The sequence below is a fragment of the Callithrix jacchus genome, chromosome 10 (genome assembly GCF_049354715.1).
Source record: "Callithrix jacchus isolate 240 chromosome 10, calJac240_pri, whole genome shotgun sequence".
Taxonomy (NCBI): domain Eukaryota; kingdom Metazoa; phylum Chordata; class Mammalia; order Primates; family Cebidae; genus Callithrix; species Callithrix jacchus.
The window spans coordinates 46656474-46670213 of record NC_133511.1 but is presented as its reverse complement, the minus strand read 5'-3'; the positions used below and the strand labels follow the sequence as shown (position 1 = coordinate 46670213).

General features: G+C 38.4%; 1 protein-coding gene across 15 annotated transcripts in view; it reads left to right on the top strand.

Moving 5' to 3' along the window:
- Positions 1–13740, top strand: part of CEP295 (centrosomal protein 295) — a 58091-nt gene that overhangs the window by 23536 nt on the left and 20815 nt on the right. For 8 of the 15 annotated variants that reach the window (XM_078339945.1, XM_078339942.1, XM_078339943.1 and 5 more), the window contains exons 11-17: positions 1109–1201; positions 1356–1459; positions 4902–5042; positions 5688–5785; positions 6049–9184; positions 11597–11774; positions 11915–12058. In XM_078339945.1, coding sequence (XP_078196071.1) covers positions 1109–1201; positions 1356–1459; positions 4902–5042; positions 5688–5785; positions 6049–9184; positions 11597–11774; positions 11915–12058 — 3894 coding nt within the window. Of the gene's footprint in view, positions 1–1108; positions 1202–1355; positions 1460–4885; positions 5043–5687; positions 5786–6048; positions 9185–11596; positions 11775–11914; positions 12059–13740 lie in introns of all 15 variants that reach the window. The other 7 variants (XM_078339946.1, XM_078339944.1, XM_078339940.1 and 4 more) reach the window with 2 other exon arrangements.

Here is a 13740-nt window from a genome sequence, read left to right as displayed (position 1 = left end):
GAGGGGAAAGAATTCAGTGAAAAGAGGGCATATAAGACCATGTGAGGGATTCCAGCATCTAGAAGATGGCTAGAGAAAGGGCAGATAGCAAAGTCAGTGAAAGGAGTGACCAGAGAAGTTGGGGAGAATATGGTATTGGAATCCAAAAAAGGGGACTCTCATATCTTTTGATAAAGGGCCTATAATGAGGAGGCTTTCTCCATTCTCATCTTGCTTTATTCTCCCCCTTGCCTGACTATAGCCCATGCACACTGATCTTTCAGTTCCTTGAATGGGCCAAGGTTTGTTTCTTTATCCTTATGGGGAGTTTTGTACCTGTTGGTCTGTCTGGAAAGTCTCCTATACATCTTCACATAGTTAACCTGGCTGGTTCTTCTTTACCTTTCAGGTGTCTGCTTAAATGTAATTTCCTCAGAGAAATTTCATCTTGCCCAGCAAGTTATTATTTATTATACTCTATTGTATAACCCTTCACTTCTCTTGTATAGTACTTGTCACGATTTCTACTATTATAATTTTTTGGGGGATAATTATATGATGGTTCTGCTATCTATTCTGTAAGCCTCCTTGAAGCCTTTTCTCATTCACTGTGGTATCCCCAGTATGTACCACATAAGTAGGTGCCAAATGAATAAATAAGTGAACAGAAACGGCTGCTCCATGCAGAGTATCTGGCTACCCAAATATGATCAGAACAAATTGCTTTAACTTCCTTCTCTGCTCTGGTTTCACAAATTACTTTAAAAAAAAAAAATTCTAGCATCTAGATATATCAAAGATACGTTGACATTTCGTTAGCGTCTCTTTTAACTTTGATTCCTTGTTATTTTCACTCTTGTTATGCTTTTCCACTGTGTTTGAAACCTTATCAGCGTATCTTTTAAATCAGTTCTTCACGTTTTCACAATTTCAGTCTTTCATGTCGTATTATTAGGCTTGGGTTTAATGAGAAATATATTTGATCATCAGGAAGGTGACTGGATCTTAACTAAATGAGATATTCAGGTGGCCCTAGATTGAATTTGTTAATACCAGAATTTTGTTATTTTGCTTTGATTTAAGCTTGACAATGAGATATTCTTAATAACAGTGGTATTATCTATTACAGTTGTTGAAAGTGATACACTAACAATAGAGTCTGGACCACTTACTAGTGAGGATAAATCACTTTCGTGTGGTACAAACTCTGGAAAAGAACAAGGTATTTCTTTTTATCACATCCTCAAATTAAATTTGACTCCTCACATCATTTTTTTTTTTAATAAAATTACATGTGATATATTAAGAAAGGGCATTATAATGGTGTCATAATTCTAAATTATTTAAACTAATTTTTGTTTGGGGCATTCCCCTAGAAATAAAAGAGACTCTGCCTATCACAACTGTAGCTCAGAGTTCAGTTCTACTTCATCCTCAAGAAGAAGCAGCCAGGATTAGAAAGTCAGCAAGGCAGAAACAGGTAATTTGAATTTTTATTTTTAAAGATTTATTCCCCCCACCGCCCCACTCGGTACTATTATATAATTTCGTTTGACTAATGACATTTGTTTTAATGTCTGGCTACTTTTGATATAATGTTTTTGACATTGTCTTACACAGACATTCAGCTGATAGAATGCATGTTGTCTTTGCTCATACTACTCATTCAATCCTTTCTGTGTCTGCTTTATATTTTATATATTTGTATGTGTCTTACCTTCCCTATAAAACTTATTAGCTTTTAAAAAGCGGAAACTATCTTTAAAAGATTGAGTTTATCCTACATAGTTTCTGATACAATGCTTTGTACATAGTAAGTATACAATAAATGTTGAATTAACAAGTCCTTATCATAGTATTAGACACTCAGATGGGCTTTGTAATCCCACAAGTTTTTTTGAAAAATATATTTCAGAGGGGGAAAAAAAATGTTTTTTTTTTGAGACAGAGTTTCACTCTCGTTGCCCAGGCTGGAGTACAATGGCTTGATCTCGGCTCACTGCCCCCTCTACCTCCTGAGTTCAAGCAATACTCCTGCTTCAGCCTCCTGAGTAGCTGGGACTACAGGCGTGCACCACCACGCCCCACTAATTTTTGTATTTTTAGTAGAGATGGGGTTTCACCATGTTGACCAGGATGGTCTCAATCTCTTGACCTCGTGATCCACCCACCTCAGCCTCCCAAAGTGCTGGGATTATGGGCGTGAGCCACCGCGCCAGAGGAAAAATTTTTCATATACAACCCCCTGTTTTTGCTCTGTCGCCCAGGCTGGAGTACAGTGGCATGATCATGGCTCACTGCAGCCTTGACCTCTTCAGTTCAGTCCTCTGACCTCAGCCTCCTGAGTAGCTGGGACTACAGGCATGGGCCACCATATCCAGCTGTTTTTTTTTTTTTTTTTTCATAGTAGAGATGAGGTCTTACCATATTGCCCAAGCTAAACTTTAACCTCTTTAGGCCAGCCGTGGTAGCTCATGCTTGAAATTCTAGCACTTTGGGAGCCCGAGGTGGGCAGATCTCTGGAGCCGAGGAGTTTGAGACCAACCTGGCCAACATGGTGAAACCCGATCTCTACTAAAAATTAGGTGGGTAAGGTGATACACACCTGTAATCCCAGCCATCCTGGAGGCTAAGGTGGGAAGATTGCTTGAATCCAGGAGGCGAAGGTTGCAGTGAGTCAAGATCATGCCACTGCACTCCAGGCTGGGTGACAGAGTAAGACCCATCTGAAAAAAAAAAAAAAAATTCTCCTTAACTTACAATTTTGGTCTCATCTACTATTAATAAAAGATTTTTCAACCCAACTTACCTAAAAGGAGGCTAATTATTACTAAGCAAGTCAGGTTGTAGTCCTAGTTTGTTTTTTCAAAAATACAGCTGGGGAGTGAGAATTCCATGTGCCAGTATTTCTTCTCAGATAAATATTTTCTCAGGCTGGGCACGGTGGCTTATGCTTATAATCCCAGCACTTTGGGAGGTCTAGGTGGGTGGATCACCAGAAGTCAGGAGTTCAAGACCAGCCTGGCCAGCATGGCAAAACCCCGTCTCTACTAAAAATACAAAAATTAGCTGCACGTGGTGGTATGCGCCTATAATTCCAGCTACTCAGAAGGCTGAGGCATGAGAATCACTTGAATCCAGGAGGTGGAGGTTGCAGTGAGCCGAGGTTGCACCACTGTATTCCAGCCTAGGCGACAAGAGTAAAACTCATCTCAAAAAAAAGAAAAAATATTTTCTTATCAATAGTCTAGAACAATATTGTTCATTAGCACTTTCTATGATGATGGAAATGTTCTGTATCTATGTCTAGCATGTATCTATTAGCCACATAGGCTGTTGAATTCTTAAAATGTTAGTGTAACTGAGGAACTGAATTTTAAGTTTTATTTAATTTTAATTAAATTTAAGTAGTCACATACAGCTACTAACCACTGTATGGATAGTATGGTTCTAGATGTACTACAGAACTGTAAACAGTCTAAATTCAGGGCTTCCTATGAGTGAGGGAAAGTAAGGAAGAGGAAGACAGGAACTCAGTTGAAGCCACTGTTGCCTAATTAGGAATAGGCAAAGAATCTGGTCGAGACTTTGTTTTTATCTTGAAAAGAAGATCATTGTTCATTATCTCTAGTAGAAGTGCTATTCTTTATATAATAAAACTGAATGTGCATTCCTTTTTTTACTTAGTAAATATTTTATCTATCAAGGACTGTATAGTAGTCTCTGCTTATCCACAGGGTATATGTTCCTAGACCCCTAATGGATGCCTGATAGTACTGAACTGCAGATAGTATTGATTCCTGTATATAGTATGGGTGAAATTTTTTCCTTCTTTATAATTCCACTGATAGAAAATTTACTCTTCCCATAGATGTTAGCAATCAGTGTACAATTTTTTTTTTCTTTCCTTATTGAGAACTTTCAACTTTTCACTAAAAGGAAGCACTTTACAGCCTCTCTTTGATACATCTGAATTGCCAGTATTACTGCTCTTATGCTTTGGAGCCATAGTGAAGTAAAACAAGGGTTATTTGAACACGAGTACTGTGATGCTGCAACAGGCAAGTTTTTGTAACCAAGATGGCTACCAAGTAACAAGTGGCCTGATTGAGTTTATAGCATGATATGCTGGACAACGGGATTATTCTTGTTTCAACCGGACAGTGCAAGATTTAATTGCACTACTTAGAACAGTGCATAATTTAAAACTTATGAATTATTTCTGGAATTTTCCATTTAATATTTTCTGGCTGCTGTTGACCTGAGTAATTAAACCACAAAAGCTAAATTGCAGATAGGAAGGGACTAAGGTGGTAGATTTGGCAGGCTAGTTTTGTCCTCATGAAACTCATAGTTACTCAAACATGTTCATATTACTTAGAATGTAAGTATGCTTATATAATATTAGAGTTTGTGTTATCTTTCTGCTATTTTCTTCTGTTCCATGCCTGACAAAACAGACACAGAATGTTGTTCTTTGCTTCTAGATAACTATACCTCTTAATGGGTATAGCTAAGAAATTAAAGTATTTTAGGAGGCCTTGATATTTAATTTCTGTACTCATTATTTATACTATTAAGTGTGTGAAGATAGAATTTGGCTGTACATCATTTGCTGCTTCAAAGTAGTTCTTCAGTGGTGATCAGGGTTTCCCTGTGCTCTTAGAAAGCAGAAATAGTTAATGTATTTATGCTTTTGTTTCCTTCTGCCTTTTTTTACTTCTCTCCCTTTTTCTCTTTTCCCATCTTTTACTCCCATCCTCAGTCTGTCAGTGATAATAACAGAGATAAAGCATCACTACTTATTTCTTTGAAATTGGTACACTTCGTGAAGAAACTTCTTTCTTTTAAATGGAATGTGTATTAGCTTTCCCTTCGTATGAGTTTGTTGTTAATAGATCAATAGTATTTTTGTTACCTAGATAATGGAAATAGAAGAGCAGAAGCAAAAGCAGTTGGAATTACTTGAACAAATTGAACAGCAGAAATTGAGATTAGAAACTGACTGCTTCAAGGCTCAGCTGGAAGAAGAAAACAGAAAAAAAACTACTCAACAGACTGGGGTAGGATGCAGAAAAATCTCACCACTATATAAATCTTTTGGTGACGGGGGCAAGAAAATATGAGCACTTGTTGCGTTTAGAAAAGTGAAATGGTTGGCTGGGTGCAGTGGCTCACACCTGTTAACCCCAGCATTTTGAGAGGCCGAGACAGATCACTTCAGGTCAAAAGTTTAAACCAGCTTGGCCACTATGGTGAAACTCCATTTCTACTAAAAATAAAAAATTAGTTGGGCATGGTGGCACATGCCTGTAATCCCAGCTACTCAGGAGGCTGATGCAGGAGAATCACGTCAACGCAGTAGGTGGAAGTTGCAGAGTGAGACTCCATTTCAAAAAAAACAAAAGTAAAATGCATTTGTAATTTATATTTGGTCTTTTTTTAATGTAATGTATGTATATATAGTAAATTTGCCCAGTTACGGCTTTTGTCTTTTAGTTTCTATAGGATATTAGTAGATATGACCATGGTTTGTAGGTAATGAGTACATTGAGCTTTTGGATGGGCACTAAAGGAGAATGACAGATTAGTTTATTTCTTACTAATGGAAGCTGTATAGAAGTTTACAATTATAGAACTGTATGTAAAAATACTTTAGTATTTATTTCTAAATATCTCTTTTAATTAGTAACTTTGTCTTTTATTAGGTTGGCATTGTTCCAGCATCTTGCACTGTAATTTCTGATGAAGATAGTCATAGGCAATTGATTCGTAACTATCAACATCAGCTTTTACAACAAAACAGGTATTAGCTAGGGTATAATTTATATGAGATTGTATGTGGCTACATTTTTAAGATTCATTATTTTGTTTATATGATGATCTAATTTGGATTTCCTTAGAACTATGGCATGTAGAACTGCCATTCTTAAAGGACAACATGAGTGTAATTTCTTTTCACCATGAGTATTGCCAACCCTAGATTACTGTTTGTTAAATTTAATGTACAGATATGGGGCTTTTATTTTTTATTAAAAAAGAGTAATTGTTTTCTTTTGTTTTTGTTAGGTTACACAGGCAGTCTGTTGAAACAGCCAGGAAACGATTACTTGAATATCAAACCGTGTTAAAAGGAAGGTGCCCATGGATGTCAGCTCCATCATTGATAACTGATTCCACTGTATCAGTGCCATCATGGAAATCTGAGAGACCAAGGGCTGTATCAGAGCATTGGGATCAAGGTCAGAGACTCAAGTTGAGTCCTAACAAATACCAACCCATACAGCCTATACAGACCTCCAAATTAGAACAAGGTCATTTTCAGGAAGCCAGACAAAATCACTTTCCACAAAGACAAGTGGAAACAACAGAAACATTAGGTGTTTCAAATATTTTAACCAATCAGTCTTTAAAATCACAAGAACATTTAATGCAGTTCTCTCAGACTGAAACACAACAGAGAGACTATAAATTGATCTCTGAAGATTCTGAGACACTTTCAAGGGCTTTGTCACATGATAGGCAGCTAGTATCACAGGATGCTAGAAAAATATCTGAAACATTTAGGGTAACAACTTTTCAAAGTTTAGATTCCCAACAGATGTTCTCAGAGAATAGTGAAAATACGTCTTCCAAGCCAACTGAACCTTCTTCATTTGTACCACTATTACTTCAGCATTCTTTTAGTTCTCCACCTGTTAAAGTTGAATCAGGAAAAATGCAAGAACCGTTTTCAACCATGAGGAAAAGTACAGTTTCCACAAGCCATGCTATCGTCAGCCAGATGCATGATAGGCATTTGCTACCCTCAGAGAATATCATAGCCCAACAAGGTAATATGAAAGCCCTCCAAGAACAGTTAGACCTACAGAAGAAAGTTCTTCAGGCAAGACAGGAAGCTCAGGAGCAGTTGCTTTTGTGCAAACAGAAAGAATTGGAACAGCAAACTGGCCTCTCAGTATTCCTTCCCTTGGTAACTCCCAATTCATCTGCTTTATTGCCTTCTGCCAAAGCTGATTTGGGGAGCATCCAGGAATCTTCACCAGCCAAGAATAATACTGCAATTTCCTCAGACCATCATGTGATCTCACAACTTCAGGATAGGCTTTTGAATTTTTCACAGCCTATCTTATCACAGCAAAATAATCTTAAATTTCTCCAAGAGCAGTTGAATATTCAGAAGGATAGCCTTCAGGCTAGGCGAGAAGCCCAGGAAGTATTGTGTGTACATAAACAGAGTGAATTGGATGGAAGAGCATGTTCTGAACAGTCTGAGCCCTCTTCTCTCCCTTTTCAGATAGCTCAGCATATATTTACTTCACTACCTTCTGCTGATAGAAAACCTGGAAAAATCCAGGAGCAATATTCATCTAAGAGCGAGAAAGGACTTGTTTTTTGCCAATCTGACATCCCCAAAACTCAGGATGGATCTTCGAGTTTCCTACAGCAGTTCCTACCTCTACATGATAGTTTGAAGTTGCTCCAAGAACAATTGACTAAGCAGAGGGATACTCTTCAGGCTCAGCCTGAAGCTCAGGTGGCATTACTCTTACATAGACAAAGAGATTCAGGAGACAGTAAGTCTGGGCTGGTGAGCTCTTCATCCTTACCAATGGTGGTTAAACATTCAGTTGCTTCACAAGCTTCTGCTAAAGCTGAGCCTAGGAGAATTTCACAACATATACTACCTCTACAAGATAATTTGGAGGAACACCAAGCATGGCTAGACACTGAGAAATTCAGCCGGAAAACCCAAGAAAATACATCTTCTGAACAAACCGGTTCATCTTCATTTGTACCTCAGTTGGTACAGCTTTCATTTACTTCATTAGCTTCAGCTGAGTCTGGCACAATCCTGGAACCTCTTTCAATAGAAAGTGAAAGTAAAATTTCTTCAACCCATCTTCAGATCCCACAGTTGCAGAATAGACTTTTGAGGATATCACAACTTATCCAACCTCAACAAGATAATTTGAAGGCACTTCAAGAAAAGTTAGCTACACAGAGAGAAGCCATCATTCTAGCTAGACAAGAAGCTCGGGAAGAATTACTTTTACATAAATGGAGTGAATGGGAGGGAAGAATATCTCCCAAGCAGGTTGACACCTCTTCCTTACCCCTAATACCACAGCATTCATTTGCCTCATTACCTCTTACTGAATCTGAAAGAAACCAAGAACCATGTTCAATTAATGGTGATAATATGCTCTCCTCAGGTCACGCTGAGATATCAAGATTGCCTGATGGGCTTTTGGGTTTATCACATGTTGTTTTACCTCAACAAGATAATTTGATTGCACTTGAAGAAAACTTGCATACCCAGACAGATTTCTTTCCTTCTATTGAGAAAACCCAGAAAGAATTGATTTTGTCAAAACCATGTACATTTGAGGAAAAGGTATCTCCTGAGCATTTTATCCATTCTCACCATAGTGATTTGCAAGCACTTCAACAGCAGTTAGATGCACAGAAGAAAGCCATTCGATCTAGTCAAGAAGTCCAAGAAGAATTGCTTTTGCAAACATTAAGGGAATTGGAGAAAAGAGTATCATCTGAACAAATTAGCTCCTCTTCATATCTATCCCAGATAGTACTGCCTGTTGCTGACTCTGAAAGAACCCAGAAGTCTCTCCCAACCAAAAGTAATGATACTGTTCCCTCAGGTTATCCTGAGATCCCAAGGTTACAGGATAGACTTTTGAGTTTATCACAGTCTATTCTGCCTCAGGAAGATAATTTGACAGCTCAATTGGATGTACAAAGGGAAGTGATGTATTCTTACGAGAAATCCCAGGGAGAACTGCCTTTAAATAAACAAACAAAGTTGAACAAAAGTGAATCTGCTGAGCATACTATCCCCTCTCTGTTGCTACCCAAGGAAACAGAGCATTCATTTATTCCACTACCTTTTGCAGAAACTAAACCTAAAAGCACTTGTGAATTATACTCATCCCATAATGAACATGCAGCTCCCCAAAGTGATCCAGTGATCCCAGCATTTCAAGATAGACTCTTGAGTTTTTCACAGCCTGTCTTAGCCCAGCAAGATAACTTGGGACTTCAGAAGCAGTTGGAACTACAAAGAGAAGTTCTGCATTATAGCCAGAAAACCCAAGAAAAATTGCTTGTACAGAGACAAACAGCATTGCAGCAGCAGATACAGAAACATGATGAGACATTGAAGGATTTCCTTAAAGACAGTCAGGTATGTTTTAAACCTGAATAATAATGAAACAATAGAAGCTTAAATCCAAATTAGTTTTTAATAATAGGATTACAAGTTTTTAGTTGAGAATAAGTAGTTTGACCTCAACTGTGCTTTGATTTTCTACCCTAAATAATGTGGAAATTAAAACAAAAATTGATCCACCCACACAGTGTTTATGGGGTGAATAGTTACATGAAGCCCTATTAATTTCATTTTTTTTAGTTTTACTTTTTTTTTTTTTTGGAGACAAGGTCTTGCTCTATCATCCAGGCTGAAGTGCAATGGCACCATGTCAGCTCACTACAACATCTGTCTCCTGGGTTTAAGTGATTCTTATGCCTTACCCTCCTGAGTAGCTCAGATTACAGCTGTGTGCCACCATGCCCAGCTAAATTTTGTAATTTTTTTTTTTAAGTAGAGACTGGGTTTTGCCTTGTTAGCCAGGTTAGTCCCTAACCAACCTCAGCCTCTCAAAGTGCTAGGATTACAGGTGTGAGCCACCACACATGGCCCAAAGCTCAATTAATTTCAAATGCAAACACACTACAAAACAGTATAGATTCTCATTTTGGAGTTTTGTTTTAATGGATTTTAAGCTTACTATAAGATTAAAATTATAAAAATAACTGGTTAACAGGATTTCTCTTACATAGCTGTAGACATTGTGCTCTTTGCTGACATTTATATGCAAATTTACATCAATGCTATCTTTTTTCTCAAGTGACACTATTATTACTTGTTGCAAAACTAGCATGATTTTAGGCTGACGTACAGCAGGACCTGCTGCTTGTATCTGAATTGTTCGTAAGACTCTGACCCAGTGACTCATTCATAGTTGCTCTACCTGGGAGACGAGTATGTTCTAAATTTGAATGTATCTTTTATTTTAAAAGGCCACTTCTGCTGGGAGTGGTGATCCAGACCTGTAATCTCAACACTTTGGAGGCCATGCCAGGGGGATCCCCTGTGCCCAGGAGTTCGAGACCAGCCTGGGCAACATGGCAAAACCCTGTCTTGACAGAAAATACAAAAATTAGCCAGGTGTGGGGTAGCGTGTACATCTAGTCCCAGCTACTCTGGAAGCTTAGGTGGGAGGATATCTTGAGCCCAGGTGGTTGAGGCTGCAGTTGGCCATATTATGCCACTGTACTTCTGCCTGGGCAATGAGGGAGACCCTATCTCAAAAAAATAAATAAAAGGCCACTTCCTAAATTTATTATTTAGTCTAAATAGAATTCTACAAAACCTTTGATATCAAGAAGAAGCCTGAGTTGGGTTCAGGAAGAGTTGATGTCTAGAGATTTACTGGTCATTTAAAGGGAAAGTAATGACAAAAGCAGAATGAGATACTCAAATGTAATCTCTTATGGAAAGATGCAATGGAGGCTAAGTTGTTGTTGTTTGCTTGTTGTCTCACTCTGTTGCCAGGCTGGAGTGCAGTGGTGCTGTGGCTTACTGTAGCCTCCAACTGCCTGGTTGAAGCAATTCTCCTGCCTCAGCCTCCTGAGTAGCTGGGAATACAGGCATGTGCCACCACATCCAGCTAATTTTTGTATTTTTAGTAGAGACGCTGTGTCATCATGTTGGCCAGGATAGTCTGCATCTCCTGACCTCTTGATCCACCTGCCTCAGCCTCCCAAAGTGCTGGGATTACAGGTGTGATCCACTATGCCTGGTCAGAGGCTAAGTTTTTAAGTCCAAGGCTGTGAGTGGTTCTATTTTCTTTCTTTTTTTCTCTTTTCCTTTTTTATTTGAGGCAGAATTTTGCTGTGTTGCCCAGGCTGGAGTACATTGGTGCAATCTCAGCTCACTGTAACTTCCGCCTCCCAGTTCAAGTGATTGTCCTGCCTCAGCCTCCTGAGTAGCTGGTATTATAGGCACGCACTACCATGTCCAGCTAATTATTATATTTTTAGTAGAGACCGGATTTCACCACGTTGGCCAGGCTTTTCTCAAACTCCTTACTTCAGGTGACCCACCCGCCTCAGCCTCCCAAAGTGCTGGGATTACAGGCATAAGTGACTGTGTCCGGCCAAATGGTTTTATTTTCAATGGAAATATTATCCTTTTGGCATTAGAAGCACATCTTATTTTTTATATATAGATAAAATTTTAAAGTGTGATTGATGGAACTATTTATTTGGTTGACATTCTAATTTAAGAAGGGAGATATAAATCTTTTTTATAAATAAAGACGGGGGGTTTTTTATAAATAAAGATGGGGTTTCACCATGTTGGTCAGGCTGGTCTTGAACTCCCGACCTCAGGTGATTCGCCCGCCTTGGCCTCCAAAGTGCTTGGATTACAGGCATGAGCCATCATGCCTGGCCAGGAGATAAAAATCTAATGAAGAACTCGTCACATGATCCCCCAATTTGTGTTTCCCCACCCTCATCTCCACTTTTTCAGATAAGTAAGCCCACAGTTGGAAATGATTTAAAAACTCAGAAGATGGGGCAGCTCAAAGAGTGGTTTTCTAATATACAAGATCTAGCAGGAAATGATCAGGAAGACATTAGGCATGCAGATAGGAACAACACTGATGATAATCAGCTGGTTTCAGAAGATTCTAGTGCCAAGCAAAGTGGTAAGATAATTGTGTTTTATTGTTATTATTCCACTTGTTAGTCCTTGTTTACGTCCCCTGTAGCTTGCTAGTTGAAGAAAAGTTAAAAGTATGTTAATAGATTTTTTTTATTGTACCCAACTTTGTCATTGACTTAATAGGTGAGCATCTGGAAAAAGAACTGGGTATAAGATCCTCAAAGCCACCTGTAGCAAAAGTCAAATATGGTTTGGACTTAAACCAGCATGAACTTAGTGCTATACAAGAAGCAGAGTCACCAGCAAGTGGCAGAACTTCTATACTAGGTAAATAGGTGGTTTGATAAAACAATAATTTTAAATAATTTGCCAGATTTCTACCTTTTTTTTTTTTGAGATGGAGTCTTGCTCTGTTGCGCAGGCTGGAATGCAGTGGCGTGATCTCGGCTCACTGCAACCTCCGCCTTCTGGGTTCAAGTGAGTCTCCTGTCTTAGCCTCCCAAATAGCTGGAATTGAAGATGCCCACCACCACACCCAGCTAATATTTGTGTTTTTAGTAGAAACAGGGTTTCACCATGTTGGCCAGGCTGGTCTTGAACTCCTGACTTCAGGTGATCTGTCCTCAGCCTCCCAAAGTGCTGTGATTACAGGTGTGAGCCACCGTACCTGGCCTACATTTTTTCAGAGTGCTAAACGTTTTTTGTTAAGTTATAGCAGAAAAGGAAGATGGAAAAAAAAGAAAAAGAAACCTAGACTGACTTCTAGGTTAGTCTAAAGAAAAGGGAAAAATGTTTTTTGTAAACTGTATTTAAAAGTTGGACTTAAATGTGGCATTGGTAATAACTATGACTATGTAGTTTCTTTATCTTGTATATGGCGAAACCAACTTATTGTAGACAAAAATTTTTTTATTTTCCATGTTCTGGCACTGTTATTCCCTCTTCTTCCTTTAATGTCTGTATTCTAAATGTGTTTCTTTAGGATACACTCGGGTTTTTTTTTTTCTCTTTCCGTTTGTCACCTACTTTCCTACCTTCACTGCTCTTTTATTGTATTTTTATAGGATTATTATGCTTATATCCTGGCTTTATGGTCAGTATCAACAGATACGTTTCTTCACTGTACTACTTTCTACATCCAGGTGTCAGGAAAAAAAAAAACCCATCCCTGCAATTTTTAATAAAAAGTCTTATGTGAATTTCATAATTATTTTTAGAATTCAGATTCACTAATTTTCTCAATCAAATTTATCAAAATAAATTATTTTTTAAAGGGGAAAATTAGCTTTGTCAATAGAAAGGTACATAGAAGTTATATTCTCATTAGTATAGTAGTTGAACAAGAAAGTTGTAATGTTAATATTGTTTTGTTCTTTAGCTATAAAATACTGTACTTGTGTTTCTAAGCATTTGAAAGAATTAAGGGAGGCATGCCAGGTGCAGTGAGTCATACCTGTAATCCCAGCACTTTGGGAGGCTGAGATGAGAGGATCGAGACCAGCCTCGTGTAACACAGCGAAACCCCAGCTGGTGGCACTTACCTGTGTAGTCCCAGCTACTTGGGAGACTGAGGTGGGAGGATCGCTTGAGCCCAGGAGGTTGAGGCTGCACTGAGCTGTGGTCCTACCAGTGCACTCCAACATGGGCAACAGAGCAAGACTGTGTCTTAAAAACAAAAAATTATTTTATAGGAATGAAACGATTTAGAAAAAATTTAAAAATGAAAGAATTAAGGAAGGTAGAAATATCCCCTTTATTACTAGGCTTTGGAAGCTGTTCTCCTGTCGCACTGTTCAACAAATCACAACTGATAAGGAATTGATTAATACTCTCCCTAATTCAGAATGAGCATTGGGAAATTCTCATCATTAGTTACTGTAATTTAATGATTCATGTTTGAGATTGCAATAATGTCACTTTGTCTAAAAGGGAAATCCATATATTCCCTTACATTTACCTCTTTAGCCTTTAGCCTTCTTTTTTCAGTGTATAGTACCCAGATGTCAAGT